The 21,684-nt window shown below is 30.8% G+C and overlaps 1 protein-coding gene across 3 annotated transcripts in view; it reads left to right on the plus strand.

The window, feature by feature from the left end:
- LOC142323246 (terminal uridylyltransferase 4-like) overlaps window positions 1-21,684 on the plus strand; it is a 133,297-nt gene that overhangs the window by 105,079 nt on the left and 6,534 nt on the right. For 2 of the 3 annotated variants that reach the window (XM_075362629.1, XM_075362630.1), the window contains exons 12-14: window positions 5,353-5,500; window positions 9,607-9,800; window positions 15,820-16,038. In XM_075362629.1, the coding sequence (XP_075218744.1) occupies window positions 5,353-5,500; window positions 9,607-9,800; window positions 15,820-16,038 (561 nt within the window). Of the gene's footprint in view, window positions 1-5,352; window positions 5,501-9,606; window positions 9,801-15,819; window positions 16,039-19,928; window positions 20,021-21,684 lie in introns of those variants that run through there. The other variant, XM_075362631.1, reaches the window with a different exon arrangement.

Below are 21,684 nucleotides of genomic sequence, written 5' to 3' on the forward strand. Positions count from 1 at the left end.
TTTTTTATTGATTAACCAATACAGACATACAAGTATACTAAAAACAATTGGAGTAACTACTAAAAATAGAGATCAGGCCACTCCAAAGTGTAATCCTTCCTGAATATCTGACTGCTTATGATATTATCTATCAGTGCTTTAAACGCAAATTTGTAAAGAATGCTTGGAAACAAAGAGTCTTTGTCCAGTTTAAACTCCTGCGAAAACAGATGACTGTTTTGCTATCTTGAAAGCTCAGAATTTTTTCTTGTTTTGATTATATCCAGGAATGTGTGATAGGTATTTAATATGTAGGATGTTAATTTATGAAAGATTTGTTATTCTATTTAGGTTCACTTTTGATCATTTCAGTGAATCAATCTTTGTTTAAATTACTCTATATTATAGTGTAAGATATGGTTACTATCTACTTTACAAAGATACAGAAACATACACTATGTATATTTCTGTAAAATATAATATTTTAAACAAGGTTGTAATGGTCTGACCAAAGTAAGTTCCATGCACAGCATGTTCTAAAGAGATATGACATCTTGTGAGAACTATGATAATGGTACATTGTTGCAACTTTCCTGATAGCTATGGTTATGTTTAGTAACTTTTGTTAATCCAGACAAAAGTTACGAATAAATGTTTGTTTGTACCTTTCTGGGTACTGTCTTTGTTGAAGAAACTTTATGGTTAATTCAGCATTCTTTAAAAAAAATTATTGTTAGATTTATTTATTTAAAATGGAAAAGAAGAAAGTGAATAAGAATAAGTGTAAAGTGAGTAAGTAAATCAATAATGATTTACATTATTGAAATAATGTAAAATAGAACTAATATACTGTTTTGTTTTTTTTTTAATTTTATCTTTTAATTCATAATTTTGCCGGTATTGTTGGTATAAACAATCCATACATAGTGTGATTTATTGTGCTTTGTATCTGCTGAAAGAGAATATAAATTTTATGTGTTAGGTTCTTTTTAATGTAACAGTTGATTACATGTTACTTTAATACTGTTAACAATCAGAAGACATTCATGGTTCCCACAGGTACCATGAATGTCTTCAAGCAGCCTTTACATGTGTTAATTAAAGGTTTCAAGCAGCCTTTAATTAACATTTACTTACATTCCTCAATTATTATTTTATATTAAAGGAGGAATATTCCAAATTGTAGTTAATTTTTTCATTGGTGAAATTTTAACAAAAAGTTACTATTAAAAATTTAAAGGTTGTTGACTGTTTTCTTGGAATTTTTCTCAAACCACCATGAATTTTTTTTTGTATTTTAGGTAATTAATTGCTTTTAAATGGCATCTAAAAAGACTCTGTTCAATGACCAGTGGTTAGATATAAACTTACACCCAGAATTCAGTCGGTTGAGAAGAGGTAGAGACGTGTATCATGCTTTTTCTGATGTGTGTAAAACACATTTTGGACTAGGCAGTATGGGCCAATAAAGGAAAGTAGCATAATGAAATAATGAAGATAAGGAGTTATCAGCCTTAACTGAAAACCTTTTTATCTCCCATTGGTACTTCAACTCAGCAGACTAAAATATAACTTAACTTTGATCAACAGTTGTGATAATGGTGGTCGTGATACATCTGTATGTTCTTTGCCTGAATCTTCTGATCAAAGTTATAGCATTTCAGCAGCAAATGATATATTTAAATCCTCGACTTCATTTATGTAAAATGACAACACGGTTACCTCTTTTCATTATGAAGATGTTTCTAAGGCGGAGATTATGTGGGTTCTTAATGTTGGACAAAATAAGTTATCAAGCTCATGTGAAGATGGTGTAACTTTTGAAATTGTGTTTCCTGATAGTTGTATAGCGTCAAAATAACAGTTTGTAGCTATTAAATGCTCTTATGTCATTAATCATGGCCTTGCACCATACTTTGATGGCATTCTGCAAATACACTAGAATTTTTTTCTTTTCAGTAATTTGATTGGTTTGATGCAGCTCTCCCAAGATTCCCTATTTAGTGCCAGTCATTTCATTGCGGCATACCCCCTACATCCTACGTCCCTAACAATTTGTTTTACACATTCCAAACGTCTGCCTGCACAATTTTTCCCATCTACCTGTCCCTCCAATATCAAAGCAATTATTTCAGGATGCCTTAAAATGTGGCCTATAAGTCTGTCTTTTTTTTAGTTATTTCCAAATGCTTCTTTCTTCATCAATTTGCCGCATCACCTCTTCATTTGTCACTTCATCCAGCTGTCTAATTTTTAACATTCTCATGTAGCAATACATTTCAAAAGCTTCTAATGTTTTCTTCTCTGGTACTCCGATTGTACAAATTTAACTTACATATAAAGCTAGATTCCAAACATATACATTCAAAAATGCTTTCCTGATGTTAAGATTAATTTTTGATGTAAGCAAATTATATTTCTGAATGAAAGCTCATTTCGCCAGTGCTATTTGTCATTTTTTGTTACTCCTCCATCCATCTTTAGTAATCCTACTTCCCAAATAACAAAATACTTCTACCTCCATAATCTTTTCTCCTCCTATTTTTATATTCAGTGGTGCATCTACGTAATTTCTACTACATATCATTACTTTTGTTTTGTTCTTGTTTATTTTTTTGTGTAGGACTTCATCCATGCCATTCATTTGTTTGTTTTCTAAATCTTTTTTTATTCCCAGCTAGAATTACTATATCACCAGAAATCGTAGCAACAAAGATGCTACGATTTCTGGTGATAGGATAGGGAACATCCTTTCTTATGATTCTTTCTTATGTTCTTCAAGATTATTACTGTTGCAGTTTGGTTCCTGTAAATGTTAACAGTTGTTCTTCTACCTCTATACTTGAACCCTAATTTTTTTTAAATGCTGAACATTTTATTCCAGTCTACGTTATCAAGTGCCTTTTCAGAGTCTACAAATGCCATGTATGCTAGTTTTGTTTTTCTTTAATCTTCTTTCTATTATTAATCTGAGCAGTAAAATTGCTTTCCTTGTCCCTATATTTTTCTTGAAACCAAATTGGTCTTCTCCTAACACTTCTTCCACTCTTCTCTCAATTCTTCTGTACGGAATTCTAGTTAAGATTTTTTATGCATAAGTAGTTAAGCTAAATTGTTCAGTATTCTTCATATTTATCTGCTCCTGCTTTCTTTGGTATGGCAATAACCCTCTTTTTGAAGTCTGACAGAACTTGCTCTTTTTTGTAAATATTACACACCAGTTTGTATAATCTATCTACCACTTCCTTACCTGCATTGCACAGTAATTATGCAGGTATCCAGTCTATCCCAGGAGCCTTTCTGCCATTGAAATCTTTTAATTCCCTATTAAATTCAGATCTCAGTATTGTACCTTCCTTTTCATCTTCTTTGACTTCCTTTATAACACCAATTTCTAATTTATTTCCTCCATATAACTCTTCAGTATATTCTACCCACCTATCAACCTTCTCTTTTCGTATTATCTTCTGATATGGTGCACCATCTTTACTTAACACATTATGAGATTACCACAAAATTCTCTTTAACTTTCCTAAATGCTTTATTTTACTAGTGATCATTTCTCTTTCCAGTTCTGAATACTTTTCTTTAATCCACTCTTCTTTTGCTAATTTGCACTACCTATTTATAACAGATTTATAATGCTAGAATAATAATGACAAATATTTTTCAAGTAAATATTAATGTTTGTTTTCCATACAAAATGAGGTGTCTGTTCTAGTTTTCTTATCTGTATTACTTTTGGTCACAATGATTTTAATTTTCCATTAGATGTGATATATATATATAAATTTTTTTGTTAAATTGAAATCTGTGTTTATTAGCATTTTTATGCAAACCAAGTTATTAAACATTGTTTTTTGTTTACATTGCAAAATGATGTAGGCCAGTTTTTGTGAAAAATATTTAGCAATCTTAGGTGCAAGTAAATTATTTTTAAAAATTGCTTTAGTTAGTTTTTATTTCTTATCTGTGTTACTTTTAGTTACACAGATGTTCATTTTTATGCGAAACTTTTTTTAAGAAACTTATTGAATATTGTTTTTTGTATTTTACAATGAAATTTACTGAAATAATTTATCACAAAAACTAGCCTAATTTTACATGTATATTGAAAAAAATAATTAAAAAATTAACTTTAAAAATGAATGTAATAATAGGGATGGTGGATGCTGCAAAAAAAAATCTATTTATTTTGCAGAGTAAACAGCGAAAGCATAATAATGAGATTGAGGAAAGTTTTACTAAATTGGTCAGGAAAAACAAATCTTAAAATTTAATGGGAACCCTGATATTTTCTCCCTCTTTACTTTCATTTGAATTATTCCTTTAATAGATTAGTTATAAATTGAGTAAAATCTTTGTAGACTTTGAAAACTGTGATATTTCATCTCATTTAATTTTACACCAAGATGTAATTTCATAATTTACAAGTTGTGGGTTTAAATCGCTAAAACGTTTATATATATTATTAATACCATTAGCTAGTATTATGTAACAGAGCAGATGCAGAATCATAAGCTTATTAACAAAACTAGTTTGTTTACAAGCAAGTGAATTTTACTGGTTTGTACACTTGCATAACTCCCTTTGGACTCTACCATCATGAGAGCCCTGCCATGATGTTCCATTCATTCCACTCATATCTTGGAAGGTCCTGTCTGTACTTTTCTTGGCAAGTCGAGTCATCAAATTTTTAATTATTTAGCTTATTAACTACTTGGAAATGTTTTTCTAACTAAAAGGAATATAATACAATGAACTTTTCTTGACACTACCCATGCAGATATGTGGAGTACGTAAAACTTTTAATGCATTTTGGAAAAAATAAGGCTGATTAATATAAGAATGCTTTTTAAATAGTGTAAATAAGTAAACATAGAAAAACATATTGAATACTGTACCTTACTTTTTGTAAAGAACTAAATTATTTTAAAAACATAAATATAAGTTTTTATATATGTTTTATTATTAGTAAATATAAAATTAAACACTTACGTTATTACTGTTTGCTAAAGTAGCAGTGTTTATAATGTAAATTACATAATAAAAACAGTAAAGATTTTTGAAATATTAACAGAAGCAACTAAAAAAGCTTAATATAATTAGTGTAAGTTAACAATTAAAGAATTAGGATCTAATAAAAAAGATTTGAGTCCAAATAATTAAACAACATGAAATAACAGATGATTTATGACCTTTCCCTTTATTTATTTCATTCTTCTTATATTTTAAGTTGTAATTATTAGTTTTTCCTGTGATTTGTAAAGTTGTTATATTATCGAGTTCATTTAGTTTTTGTTTTAGTAATCAGTTTTTTGTCCACTTGTTTATTTCATTTTTATGAACTTTGGTTTTTTTCTCTTTTTTTAGACCTTACCTTTGACTTGTACTAGATGTAGAAAGGAAGGGCACATTAGTGTTGATTGCCCATGCGATAAGTTACCACCTTTGGATCCATTGCCACCTATTGATAATTTTACATTGGATGTATTAAATCGTCTGTGTCACAAAATCTATGGTAATGATCGATTATAATATAAGGCTGTACATATTAAGATTGTAATCTAATCCTTTGTTCTTTTAACTATTTAGACTTTCATAAATAAATTTTAAAAGAGAATTTAATTTCTAGTGATACTATTTAGGCCTTCATAAATAGTATTCTGGAAATAAATGCTGCATTAAAAGATCAACTTCTGTAGAAATTACAATTCTTTAATGAAAAAGAATTATCGATATACAAGTTTAATTTCTGATTAAAAAGTGTGAAATTTATAGGCAAAAATGCTTAGACTTTCACTATATAAGATATGTTTGGTTTATATGCAGTAAAAATTGAATTGCATTTCACAGCTAATAGATAATTCTTTTGGGATTGCATGTTTATTATTATATTCATATGTTTTATATTAGTTAACAAGCCTAAAATTGCAAATTTCATTGTCACAGCAGAGATTTTTGTATGAACTATAACATGAATTGGTCATTTTTTATAAAGTTCGAGTTTTACTAGATTTGAAGTATAAGTTGGTGTTGGATATTCTCATATATATTGCACCCTTTCCATAACCTTCCAAAAATGTTAAAAGTGGTGCATTATTGTTATTAATTTACACTTCATTGTGTGTATGTATCTGGTTGATGTCAAGAAAATTATTATATTACTTTAATGAATAGGAAGAGCAGTTTGAACTAAAACTGTTACAAAAAAGTTTTTGTTATACAGTATTTTATATATAGTATTCAAGTTTTTTCTGACATACTAGTAGAAATGAAACAAGGAAATTGTAAAAATACTGATTAGAGTGAGATAGTATGTAGAATAAAAAATAATACGAGGGTAAGTCAATTATTATCCACAATGTAGTTAAATATTTTATTGCAATACAAATAGGAAACTTACATGTACATCATTTTTCAACATAGTCCCCTTGCATTTCAACACACTTGGTCCATCGTTGCACAAGCTTCCTGATGCCCTCATAAAAGAAGGTTTTCGGTTGAGCTGCGAGCCAGGAATGCACCGCTTCTTTCACTGTTTCGTCCGAGGTAAATCAACTTAATGCCTCTTTGAGTGGACCAAACAAGTGGTTTTCAGAAGGAGCAAGATCAGGACTGTACGAAGGATGAGCCAGTACTTCAAAGTTGAGTTTCTGGAGCGTTTCAGCAGTGGGCAGCAGTATGTGGACAGGCATTGTCGTGCAACAACACAACATCTTTCGACAGCAGTCTTCCGTGTTTGCTTTGAATTGTAGGCTTCAGCTTGGCAGTAAGCATCTCACTGTAACGCGCATTGTTTATTGTTGTGCCCCTTTTCTCATAATGTTCCAGTACTGGGCCTTGTGAGTCCCAAAAAACCGTAAGCATCAGTTTTGTTACGGATGGTTGGGTCTTGAACTTTTTGTTGCAGGGTGAATTTGGATGTTTCCATTCCAAACTCTATCGTTTACTCTCCGGCTCGTAATGTTGGATCCATGTTTCGTCACCAGTGATGATTCTTTCTAAGAAGATGTCCCGTTCATTACCATAGCGATCCAAATGTTTTTGGCAGATGTCCAAGCGTGTTTGTTTATGCGACTGTGTGAGTTGTTTTGGGATCCATCTTGCGGAAACTTTATGAAACCCAAATCTGTTGTGGATGATTTCATAGGCAGAACCGTGACTAATTTGCAGACGATGTGCCACTTCATCAATAGTTACTCGTCTGTAAGAAAACCATGTCACGTGCACGCTCTATGTTTTCCTCATTTGTGGCGGTAAACGGTCGTCTGGCTCCTTCGTCGTGCGTAACAATTGTGCAACCATTTTTGAATTTTTCAATTTGTTGACACTCCATTGCGGCAACACACTGTTCCCATACTGTACTGAAAGTTTTCGATGAATTTCAGCCCCTGATACACCTTCCGACCATAAAAAACGGATCACTGAACGTTGCTCTTCTTTGGTGCAAACAGAAAGCAGAGCAGCCATGGTTAACAGCAGGGCAGCAATAATGGAACTAACCTAGCAGCATCAAACCTGGACAGACATAACAGCAATTAAACCACGCATGCGTAATCTACACAACACAAGAGTACTACCAACATAAACAAAAATATAACTAAATTGCGGATAATAATTGACTTAGTCTCATATAATTGATAGCATAAAAGTTAGAAAATATATGAAGTATGATTTTAGGTAGTTCCAGTAGGTGAAATGATGAAAATCCTCATGTCAGATATAATTATTTCACAAATCTTCTGTACTATACATAATGACAGATAATATACTGTCCCAGTAACTTCTTGGCAGATGTAAAAATCTTTTTTAATTAAATTATCATATTGGGTTTAGAATACACAAGTTGTGTTTAAAATAGTTGTTCATGTTATAAAGAATTGCTTTAATATGCTTTTGAAAATCTGGGCTTTTCATAGTAGATATTCTGTAACTGAAATAAAACTACAACACTGGCAAATTAATCACAACTGAGCTGTAAAAACCAACTGAAAAACTGGATAAATAGTAATAGCCTACCTTCATGAAATGAGAACACATCTGAACCATCTAAATGCGCGTGGCAGACTAATAAAGACTCTGTTCTTGTTCTAGTGTTAAAAAATTGTGTATATTTTGTTTATGTACTTAAAATCATATATATAATAATTTAATTTACTATATTTGGTTAAGTTAATGAATATTTAAATGTTCATTACAGTTTATTATATGAATATTTAAAATAGTGTGCATGATGGATAAACAATAATTTATGTTATGGACAAAATTTATTATTTTTATACTGGCTACTATATTCTATATTTTATTTTCATTATAATGTGCAATGATTATACCTATTTCACAGAAAAAGTTTTACAGTTCTGTGTGCCTTAGTGTCCAAGGAAAATAATTTCCATATAATTTGAAAACAAATCATTATTAATAAATTTTTTAAGCTATCAAATTTCATCTTGCTGTCCATTGAGCTTACATTTTACAAAAATATGCACGACCCTAGTTATTCTAGTAAATAATTGCATTTACAAAGTCTTTAAAATGCATTCTCAATTACAACCTACTCGCTATCTTAACTATATAGTATAATAAAATGTAAAAAATTATTAAAAAAGAATACTAAAAATTATAAAATAAATATATGGTTTTCTGGTTTTATTTATAAAATATAAATATGCATGGTTTTTATTTTTTTTTACCTCCAGGACCACTGTTAGATATAACTTCAGAGGATGAGATGATTAACAATTTTTGTAGCTTCTGAAAATTCCATGCCTGACCGGGATTTGAACTTGGGACCTCCAGATGAAAGGCCGAGACACTACCACTCGGGCCACGGAGGCCAGCGAAAATATACATGGTTGTTTGCTGTTAACTTCACTTTCTTTGACTTTAAAAAATCAGTGTTGCATATATTAAAAGGCACAGTACTTAATAAAGTCTGATCAGAAAAACTGTAAATAGCTCAATAGTTACAATTAAGCAGCAGGCTTTAAATTGGTGTGACCAGCAGTTGCCATTTGTGAGGTTAAATTAGCTTGGTGCAAGGCTTGAGTTGCATTATAAAGACAGATTTTTTCAAGCTAAATCTATCACAGTACTGCAAATCATCAGTTTAATTCTTCTGAAAAGTCTGCAAAAAGTAAATATAAGAAGATAATTTGTTATTCCTAAATGAAAAGTAAAGATTTTTAAAAGGCATACTTTTATTATTGATTACTAAAAAAAATCATATTCATTAAAAGCTTGATATTCAGTTATGTAATCTTTGTTTTTAATATTTGTGAAATGCTATATATTTTTTTTAGAAATAATATTTAATCATAAATGATGGTGAAGAATTAACAGTAAATAAAAATTATGTTGGAATATCTTTCAGATTTTTAGTGATTATGAGTGTTGAATCATGTACTTCAGTTGTGACTGAATAACTAAAACAGTTTTATAATTTATGTATTTGTACTTAGTACATAGTGTTCATCATACAGGAATAGCTTTTGTCATTATTGTTGTACAATGAACTCTCAAAAATATATAATAGGTATCAAAATACATAATTTTTTATTTGGTGCACAGAGTTAATTTGAATGTTTAATTTTGAAATTTATTGTGTATGTTTTTTTTTTTTAGATACATATCGACCTACGGAAGCTGAAATTCAGCAGAAATATGCAATTGTAAAGAATATAGAAAATCACCTGGTTAGATCTTGTGAAGTAGGTGTGAAACTGACTCTATTTGGTTCATCAGTTAATGGGTTTGGGTTCAAGCGATCAGACTTAGATATTTGCCTGACATTTCCTAAGTGTAATTTTGGAAAAGAGGTAAAAAGTTTTGTTTTGTACGTAATATTTTTAAAAACTTTTCTTAATGTGTAATTACTTTTATGTATATTATAGTGTTTAATGTATTTATAATAATAGTAGTAATAGTGTTTAATGTATATTATAGATTTTAATATACTATAATGCTAATTTTCCAAAATTGTTTTTTCCTTGCACATTAAATGTGATATAGAATTGTAAGTATGTCACTTGAAACGTCAAAATCAATCTCTTTATGTTCATTTAATAGCAGTTTCGGCACAAAGTTTGGTGTCATTTACAGTTTCTCAGAAGTCAGTTGGTAATTTTCCAGTATCAAACAGCAGATGTTGTTAATGATATTTGGATTTCAGATTGTTGATGTCCTACCAGTACACTCCTAATTGAAGTTTAGTCATTCTGGAAGAAATTAAACCGCTGTTTAATTTGTGTAACTCTCATAGCATTGTTTCTAAAAGCTTGCCCAAGCTTTCAGATTGATTTGCTTCAAGAATCTCCAACCCTTTTACAGAGCTTGTTGCAGTAACATTGTTTAACAACTTCCATCATTATGCACAAAATATAACTACAAAAAGTACTTGTTACACTAACTCACACAACAGCTACTGGACAACATCTGATGTGCTACATTAAGTTACAAAAATCATACATGGACATTAAATACAGAGTTTCACTGTTTGCATTAAAATTCTTCTCAAGAAAAAATACTGTCAAATACTTTTCGAACAGATCATTCAAGTCATTACAGTTATTGTCTAGATTGTGAATCTCTTAATTCTGTTTTCATGCGAGAAATTTTAATTACATCATCCCTAAACAACAAATACAAGGGATGTTCATTTGACTTGTTAATAATTAATAAGACAAATTTATGTAGAGAAAAAATTATTTATTCAGTGACAATGAAACTTAACACTACTTTTCATCATAATCTCAGCAACATTTAGACTTGTCCCACCTTTCTGATTCCCAAAGCATAGAAGTCTTGCTGTTTGAACCATTTGTGAACTGCTTTTTGACCACTTTGTTATTGAACTTCTTGCCATGTAAAAAGTCTTTGAGCGACCTGAACAAATGAAACTCAAACGGGGCGATGTCTGGGCTGCAAGGAGATGTGGCAACACCTCCCAACCCAACTTCTCGAGCATTTCTCCCATTCTCTGAGCAATGTGGAGGCACTCATTATAATGCAAGAGAATCACATCTTTTGAGAGTGCGCCTTGCGGGTCTCACTTTCTGTTGCAGCATGTTAGAGTAGTACTCACTGTTCACAGTATGTTGTTCTAAATAATCATTAAAAATTTGGCCTTTTGAATCCAACATCACTTTACCGGCTGACACATGAGTTTTTAATTTTTTTTGGTAGGCAAATCCAGATGTTTCTACTCAAGATTTTGCCGTTTGATTCAGGCTCAAAATGGTGTATCTATATTTCATCATAGGTTATACAATCTAAAAAGTCATTACCTTCCACTTCAAACCATTCTTTTAGTTCAGAACAAATGCAAATCTGGGTATATTTATGGGCTTGAGTTAACTATCTTGGAACCCATCTCGAACATGTTTGGTGATAATTCAGCACATCATGAATGATTGAATGCGCAGTTCCAACACTAATATTGCACAAACTAGCAATTTGGGAAATTTTAACTCACCTGTCTTCACGAATAAAATAATTTATGTGATTTTTCAGCGCAGTAGTCGAAACTTCAACTCGTCTTCCAGAGCAGTGGACATCAGTCACACTTGTTCTGCCCAAATTAAACTGTTCCACCCACTTATGCAAGTTACTATGGTTTAAACACTTCACCATACTGTTTCAACATTCATGAGTAAATTTCACCAGTTTCACACCATCTGATAACAAAAATCATATCACTAAATGTTACTCTTCCGGCATACATGTTTCAAGTGGAGCTGACATTCTGAAATCAACAAAAGAGGTTATGTTTAGATTAATTATGCTTAACAGCTTATTAAATAGGTTCCCAAGGTTGCTAACTTGGCCCTTAAATGTTTCATTTTCATGAATGAACCATTTTTTTTTTTTCACTACATCAATTTGTCTCGTTAATTATTGAATGTTCCTCGTATGAAATGTGCTCTTATTTCTTATTGACAGTAGTTGGATATTTGCCTTTTCTCAGGCACACCATCAATAAACAAAGAACAGAGTAAAAATCCACTAACTTACTAAATTTGGCATAATTTATTTAATATCACTGCTGAAATAGGTTGTTAAAGATAAATAAAGATAATCATCCTGGTATGCCAGTTTTTTCCAGATTGATTAAAACAGAAATAGTCAACCTCATTTAAAAAAATTAGATTAACTCCTGCTGATATGTGTTAACTTTATTAAGCAGTTAACCCCAGGCCGGCTACCTAAAGTTCACAATTCTTATGTGTATTTTATGAGCAGCCATTAGAGGAGTTAACTTTGTATAAAGTTCTGCAGTATTCTCCAGTGTTGGGCCATAAACCAGAACCAACACATCCTCAAGACAGTTGTACCAAATAATTCTGTTGAGCAATTTAAAACTATTTAACCAATTAATGAATCTATGTTAGCTTTTTATGTGTGATTTTTAAATTTATTAGAGAAATCATCTGTCAGTCCTCCTGGGTGTATGCTTTCTTGAGCCATTTATAACTGTGTGATTTATTTACTCAAAATCTGTCTTCTAATAATTGCACTTCTTAATAACCCAATTGATGTGTCAACTTAAATATTGTTTACTAAAAAAAAGCTTCATATGGAGAAGATAATTTTGCAATTTTACCCTCCAGATTTATATATATTAATTAATTCCCACTGTTTTTATTGCCTCTTTTTCAACTGCATTTGAATGATAACCTCAGATATGCACATATATGTGCATTTTAACAAGGAAAATGAATCTTCTACTCTCTCCCTATATTCATGCCAGTTTTTAACTTACAATAATAAAACAATGTATAGAAGGCATGTCTTCATTATTAAAATGTCTCTTAAATTCATCCTAGATAAAATTGAGTTCATTTTAATTAGTAAATTTACATCAAATACATGTTCTGGTACAGACCAACATTCCATGATAAATAATTCCAAACAATGCTCTCTTTAAAAGTCACTATAACATTACCGCTTGTCAATAATGCAGTGATCAGCTATAATTAAAAAACAATCAGCTATTGCCACATATTTTGATTCCAAACCAGGGTGATTTAATGTTTCATTAAGCTTGCACATTTAATGACAACCTGTTAAAAGTGGCTGTTATTTGATACATGATGTAGTTGGTACATAATGCAGAAAAATATACTACTGATATTTATGTAGATAATGGGAAGTTTTAATTGATGTAACATAACATAAGACAGCACCTACTAATATAAAAAATGAAACATATCATTATTGACCTGCCGATCTCCACGGCAAAGTAGTAGTACACAGTAAAATAAACTCTGCCTTTCAGCCAGAAATTTATGTATTCAAATCCCAGTCATTCTTAACACTTTTAATTTGGTACAGAATTTTTCTATTAAGGAAACTGTAAACGGTCTTGTTACAGCCTAAACAAGTTAATGAAGATCTTATATAGTTAAGGGAATTTGAGATCAATAGAAAAAAAATATCAACTTTTTACTACATAGATCTTATAAAGTAGTTTTTCATACAGGAAGAAACTTTCATCTAGTACAACTGAAACACTAAGCGAGTTTACTAAATTTTATTTTGTTTATTTTACTGAATTTCTTCTCTTTTTTTAGGTAATACTTAATTCTGTGTAATTATAAATTAACCATAGTGTTTTGTAACAGATGGCTGTAAATATTAATTGTAATTTTACACGTAATTACAAGTGTGCACGTAAATACTTTTTGTAAACATTTGCGTGGTTTTTTTCTACATCTCCTAACACTGATAAACATAATTTTTGTTTCCTAACACGCGATACATGATTTTAATCTATTTTTGGATGCAGAAAACAAATATGAACTGAGAATCTTTCTATCACCCATTATTTTTGAAAAAAATGTTAATTTTAATTAAAGAATGTTTTTCATTTTTCAACATGTAGTTAGCATTTTAAGCTCCTATATTGTATTTTGTTAGTTCATTTTTTATTGTTTAATTTTTGTTAACATAATTTGTAAGCTATAAATAATACTACACAAAAAATTAAATCATATCGTATTCATATATTATGACGTCATATCTAATCCTGAAGAGTGAACCTTCATGGACAAGATTAATCATATCTGTGCAGATCAAAATATGTAGCTGAACACAGCTGTGTTGTTTATATTAAGCATTGTATTTAGGAATGAATTAATTTTGTACAGTCTTATTGCGTCTTAAATTTGTTAACAGTGCAGTGTCATAATGCCTTGAAATTGTGTAAATGATGTGGATGCCCTTTGTTATGTATGTGGTAAGTTTACTGTAAAATCAAATAGAAAAAACATTACACCTTTAATTAAAAAAGCATATCATTTGTACTTTCAGTGTAAAATTGGTGATGAAGATAAGACATCAGCTCCTCATATAGTATGCACTAATTTTTCTGTATATTTAAGAGGATGGCTGAAAGGTAATGGAAGGCTATTTGGTGTACCTATGGTTTGGCGTGAACCAAAGGATCATATAACCGATTGTTACTTTTGTTTAACAAGTGTGTCTGGAATTTCTAAACACACTAAACATACTGTAAAATATCCTTCATTGCAATCTGCAATCAGGCCTGTACCTCACAGTGAAATTATTCCAGTTCCTGAGCCACCTGTAAATGTATGCTTCAAAAGCAGAAATGAAGAATCAGGCAGTACTGAAGAAGACAACAATGATATTAATTTTGAATTAACTTCCAAGCCACATCTTATATCACAAGGTGAATTAAATGAATTTGTTAGGGATTTAAATTTATCAAAAAATCAAGCTGAACTGTTAGGATCAAGACTGCAAGGTTGGAATTTATTTCATAAAAATACAAAAATTTCTGACTTTTGAAGCCGACAGAAAGAACTTTCTCACTACTTTATTGATGGAAATAATAATCAAGCTAGGACTAATGAAAAATTTTATAAAAGCGAGGATAGTCCCAGATTTTTGTACACAAGGCAGAAATTTCTGAATGTAAGTGAAGGAAAAATTAAAGAAGGAATATTTGTTGGTCCTCGAATAAGAGAGTTGGTCAAAGATTATGTATTTAACTCGATGTTAAATAATGTAGAAAGTGCAGCTTGGGCTTCATTTAAAAATATTTTCTAAAATTTTCTCAGCAAACAAAAATCCGACAATTACCATGATATTGTTAATCAACTTCTTACTTCATATAGAGCTATGAGATGTAATATTTCTTTGAAAATACATTTCCTCCACTCGCATCTGGATTTTTTCCTGAACAACCTTGGAGACATAAGTGACAAATACAGTGAATGTTTCCACAAAGACATTTTTGTGATGGAAAGCCACTATAAAGGGAGATGGAATACTAACTCGCTAGCCGATTACTGTTGAACATTAATCCAGGATGTGCCTGAGGCTATTTATAAAAAAAAGCATCAGAAAAATCATTCTAACACAGGTATGACCATGCAAAATTACAAATTTTATAGATTTTAATTATATTTTCCCTTAATTTTTTTTTAAGCATTATTTATTTAAAACTAAGGGTGATAGAAAAATTGCATTTACAGATCCGTAATGTACGCAAAAAAGCAATTCAAGAAATGGTATCACATTTAGAAAAACATTAAAAAAAATTTGTTTGTCCATCAGTATAATTTAACATGTACTGAGCAATTTAAAAAGATCAGTAAGCGATTGTCAGTAGTTTGCACATTATTGAGTTTATGATATACGCTAAATTGCATTAAATAATAGAGTAGGTTTTGAGTTAAGGAATATTAATATGGAATGCATTAAGACAACTTATTCATATGGCTCTTCTTATGAAAATTTTAAACCTGTTTATATTATCCATTATTAACATTGTTCTGTTTAATTAATTATAAATTAACTATTTTTTTCCAGTGGTTGGACAAATCAAATTTAATTAAAAAACTGTGTGAACATCTCCATGATTATAAGGAAATGAAAGATTTATGCCCAATATCTACGGCTAGAGTACCAATTGTAAAATTTGTTCATAAGTCTACTCAATTAGAAGGAGACATAAGTCTTTATAATGAAGTCGCGCAAGTAAATTCCAAACTTCTACTGACTTACTCAAAAATTGATGAGCGTGCACCTGTAAGTTTTACTAAATTTTTGAAGTTCATTAAAGTATAACTCATATTGTATATTTATATAGTATTCTGTGTATTTGTGTGAATTTATATACTGTTGTCGTTTTAAGTAGCATGTAAATGATAATTTATGTTATACAATTAAAGAAAATATTTTCTTCCTGCAAGTCTCTAGAAATCAGATAGATTTATTTATTTTTTTATTATTTGAATTTATATAAAAAAGGTAGAGCAACAAAATTTTTATAAATCTATTATTTTTGTGTATGAAATCAATATAAATATTACAACTTACGTGTTAAGCAGATATTAATCACAATGTTTTTGCTTTTGATATAGAGTTGAGTTTTGACTACTTTTTCTTAAAAATGACTAAACTTAAGACTAGTCTACATGTTCACGACTGTAAACACAGTGATTTTAATGTAATCATAATACATAATTATCACAGACTTCAGTGCTCCGTAATTTTTGATATCATCGGATATAACAATCAGGTTAAAAAACTAAAAATTGTCAATAAATATTTCGTAAAAAACAATCACTAAGTATGACTATTGTACAACCTGTACATCATTTATTAAAAAAGGCAACTTCAAATCATCTAGCATCAGTTTGTTTCCACAAGTGTAAATCATTGCATGATTTCATTAATATTATTTATTTTTGTAACTGTATTTTTTTACCTGCAGCACAGGTTCATTCATTCTAAATTTTCTGTCACTGTTCAAACAGAGAAAAGAGCAAGGCTGAACTGTGATTGAAAATGTAGTAATGTTTATATATCTCAAAGATCATCTGTTATATTGTGTAATTAAATACATTTAGTCAGTAGATTTGAATAGTGATGCTACCTCAAACCACCATTCTCTCGAACTTACAGAAGACAAGATTCTATATATTCAGTGTCAATATGAGTAGGGAATCATGTTCTCCAAACCTCAGCCTGCATGCAAGCTGTTTGTGCTAAGATGATCTCCTTGAGAGTGTTAATATGATAAATACCTTTCTCTTGAAATCATAAGATTCATCATCATTCAGGGAGCAAGTGTGTGTGTATGTCTTGGAAAGCAGACAGCCATACTGATGGTACTATTATAACTAGAGAGTGGATATATGCAACTTAAAAAGCTTAAAATATGCATGAAAAGTATCAAAATATGCAACTTTAAATAATAAAAAAAATAGTCATTTTTAGTTTTTTTATTTCAAAATCAGCATACAATTAGTAAGTAGTTGAATAACATATCGATAAATTTAATATAATTAACAATTAGTTAACATTTTGTTACTTTTGTAAACATAAACAGTCGGGTATTGTTCCAAATGTTCACTTGTAAGATTATGCCTTCAGTTACACAAAATATCTTTATAAGTTGAAAAGGATCACTCCACATCCACTGAGGTATCTGGGCAGTATTTGAATTTGGGTGCTATGTTAGCACTTATTGTTTCTGGCAAAAGTTCATCCATCTCATTAATAAAACTATCAGTCTGACACAAAGGATCAAAGCCTAGGTTATTGCTCAAAGTGTTTTCAAATTTTTCTTTAAGTTTACACAGGAATACCTCTGGCAATACAGAGTTCATTTGGCAGATTTTATTCATTAACTGAATAGATTCAGGCAACGCCAAACCTTGAGTTTCAAGCTTTTTAATAGTTGCAGGTGTGTGGGAAAAATGAGTGCTAATCACAGCTATGTTTTGTTTTTATACTAGAATCATTAAATGCTTCCTTGGACGGACAAACTGCCATAGCCTCTGCACAATCGAAGTCGTTTAATACACCTTTGATGACCTTGAAATGTTCATTGTAAAACAGTACAGCTTCAATCCACATTCCCCATTGAGTAACCATTGTTTCAGGAGGTAAAGGCACATTTGGCAGTTTTTCTTTATAGGCCTTATTGCGAGCAGGCGCCTTACAAAACACTTTCTTTGTTGATGAAATTAGTTTATTTACATTCCCAAATGTGGATCATACTTCAGCGAGTCTATGTACTCTGTAAGCAAAGCACGTCACATGAATCAAATTGGAATAAAATACTTGGAGGGCTTTGGCTGCCCTGATCATATAGTAAAAAATATAAACACTCTTTCATCTGCAGAAGATTCAGGAAATATTTTTTTAATACCTTAATTTACAAATCTGGCGATCGTAGAATGATTTGTCTTTTCAGAGTCTTTGCAGGGTACCAAATAGGAAGAGCAGGCTCTAGTTTTAATGCACAGACAATTAAATTCGCAATGTAATGGCTACAACTGTTGGTAGTTCCATCAGTTGGAATTTATATAATGCTATCCTTGAGTTTATTGTGTATTTCTTCCAGAACATGTAGGTAAATTCTTGATATGTAATCTTTACCCAATGTTGATTAATCTGGTGTATTTTGATTCAAACAATATTTTCGCAAAAAATGTTTGAAGGTAGAATCTGTAAGTTTGTGAAGAGTATTACTTGTAAGCAACACTTCATGCTAAAGTGGTTTTTTGTTTACCTTTGATAGTGAAATCACTGCTACTTGCCACTGTTATAAGTTGTCATGAGCTTTTGCAATCCTGCGATTTGAAGACTTGTCTTGACATGTTGGTCAGTTTGAAACTTTATTGTGTAAGAAATATTTTTCTCGTAAACTCGACAATATAAAACATTCCCGTTGTATGCAAATGTTTTTCACGTCGTGTGTAACCTATCCACGAAGAGACACTTTTTTTCGGGAGGCATGGTATACATTAAACTTTGCACAAATAAATAAAAACTAAACTGTTGCAATCAACACATCAACAATATCGTATCGTCCGTCATTGTCTCACATGAGTCTGTGTTTTACTTAGCCTCATAATATTTTTTTTCCTGTTTAGCCTCTTGGAATCACTGTCAAGTATTACTTCAAGGATGAATGAGGATGATATGTACAAGTGTAAGTGAAGTGTAGTCTTGTATAGTCTCAGGTCGACCATTTCTGAGATGTGTAGTTAATTGAAACCCAACCACCAAAGAAACCGGTATCCACAATCTTGTATTCAAATCCATATAAAAGTAACTGCCTTTACTAGGATTTGAATGTTGGAACTCTCAACTTCAAAATCAGCTGATTTGTAAAGACGCATTCACCACTAGACCAACCCAGTGGGTTTCTCATAATAATATTATTATCCTACCAAAACAATAGACGTGTGGCTGCTAAGTGCGCTCCAAGAGTCAACTGGCTAATAGGTTTGGTCAGCTACAATGTAAGATTTCATTTATTAACTAGGCCCCCTACCAAAAAATATTGTAAATATAGCGAAAATATGCATAATCACTAGATTTTAAGGAAAATATGCAGTAACCGGTGAGAATGGCCTTAATATGCAAATGCATATAATCCGGTCTCTAATTATAACAGGTACCTATGTACCTGTTATAATTAGAGACCGGATAACCTGCTGTTATAATTGTACCTATGAAGAAGCCGGTTGCATAAATTCCTAAAGAAGAGAAGCAGCCTTTCATTAGTTGATTACAGCAATGGTTGATTAATATTTGATTGGTTATTCAGAAATTTAAACATTTACATTACCAGGCTTTTAAGTACTGTGTGACTGAAAACGGAAAATTAGAGCTGTGATTCCCAACAAAATATTTTCTTCATTCTCTTCCATTTTTTAAATACAGCAGCATTCATTGAGTAGAATATTCTAGTGGTAGAATAGTCCCATGATCGGATCTCAGTGTTTGGACTATTCAAAGATGAAGTCATTAGTAAATATAAAAGATGTGGCATAGGATATCAAAACTAACAGGAATGGTGTATTGAATAATTGAAAATGAGTAATGGATATCTTTTATTGCAGTAGGAATTAGTGAGATAAAACTAAAAAGATGAGTAGGAGTTTGTTTTTTTTTTTCAGGAAAGCAACAGCTAATAAAGATTGAAAAAGGACTAATAATAAAAAGATAATGTAAAACAGCAAATATGTTGCAATAAACATAATAAGAAGATTTTTTTTATTTATGACCTATTCAAAACTGGAACCTGTCAGATTGCTACAAATTTGTATGTCCACTTTTAGCAGAAAATGACTTAACAATAAAAAAATATAATAGCTTAATAATCAGAGACCAGAATGCTGTTGTTCAGGGGGGAATAGTAAAGGAGTTTGGGCTTTAGAGAAAGTAAAGATTCAGAGTTTTTATAAAATATGAACTTGTAAAATACAAACACCCGCTTAAAAATCATGAAAGAGACTTATGCAGGTGAGGCCACAAGGTAAAGGATAATGTTAATATGTTACAAAATGGTTGACCAAAAATTTTAAATAATAGATTGTGAAGATACTGTTTGTAGTTTAGCTGTTGTGGAATTTTGGTTTAAATGGATAAATTAAAAAAAAAAAAAGAAATAATAATGCAGTAAAGGGATTTAAGGAAGAAATAAGGTAGTGTGTAGGAAAAAAGATTATAATTGATGGGTAAATATAGGAAATGTAAAAGTACTAAAGATGAGTGACAAGAAAACTTAGGGAGGGGTTTTTGATTGCATGCATTAAAATAAATTTGATGATCTTAAGCATAAAAAGAAAACTGGTCACAGTAGAAATGGTTTAATGTAGAAAAAAATGTTTTCATGAAAAGTTAACATCATATATGGAAAAAGACAATTTCTGAAAAATAAACGTAAATATGTTAATATTAGAAGATAGTAGAAAACCTTTGGAAGCAAATAAAAATAGAACTGATGGTAAGAATGCAGAAGACAGAAAAATACCTGATGATATATTTGAAAAAGAAAAGAAAATATCTGAGTTAAGAACAGTTGTATACTGAGATCTTAATTTGATTGAGCTCTGAATGATATAAAACAGTAAGGATCAATGATGTATGTATATAATTTTTTTTTTTTGAAGTGTTAAGGTCTTCTTTGGACCACGATGAAGATTGGCTTGATGAGTTTCATCTTTCTTGCTTCCCACATTTTCTTCATGCGCTCACTACTAGCCTTCTTCTGTTCATCAGTTCACTTTAAATCAGTCCCATGTACCTTTTTGTTGTTTAAATTGCTTCCAATTATCTATATATTTTTCCTGAAAACATTCCTGTCAGCTATCTTCTTCCAGGATGCCCATTTACCCAGATAATTTCTGATTTCCTTAATCCAGTTTGTTGTGTTTCTGAGTTTCATAAGATATCAAAAATTAATTTCATCAGCCTGATTGTGTCCATCCTCTTTAGGTGACTATAAAATTAGTTCTTTGTTTTCTTGCCATCATTGTGAAAGTTTTCGTTTTCTTATAGAGTTCCTCATTGCTCCGTAGTCACGACTCTCCTTCTTTGTTTTTCCGTGGTCCTAAAATTTTCTCTTTAGTATTCTTTGTTCCCACTTTTCGATCTCCGTAATTTCCCCTTTTCTGTTCATGGATAAACATTCTACAGCATATAATCCTTCTGGCTTGATGACAGTGTTGTAATGTCTTATCTTCCTTTGTACAGATATACTTTTTTTGTTGTACCAGTTCTTTTCCCAAGGCTTTTTCCAGTTTCTTAATTCATGTTTGTATATGTCATTTTATCCAGTCTATTTGGTTGAATCCATTTTCCAAGATACTTGAAGCTCTTGAACCTATTGATCTTGCCGTATCTTGTTTCTAGATATTTTTCATTCTTGTG

The sequence above is a fragment of the Lycorma delicatula genome, chromosome 4 (genome assembly GCF_047948215.1).
Source record: "Lycorma delicatula isolate Av1 chromosome 4, ASM4794821v1, whole genome shotgun sequence".
Classification (NCBI taxonomy): Eukaryota; Metazoa; Arthropoda; class Insecta; order Hemiptera; family Fulgoridae; genus Lycorma; species Lycorma delicatula.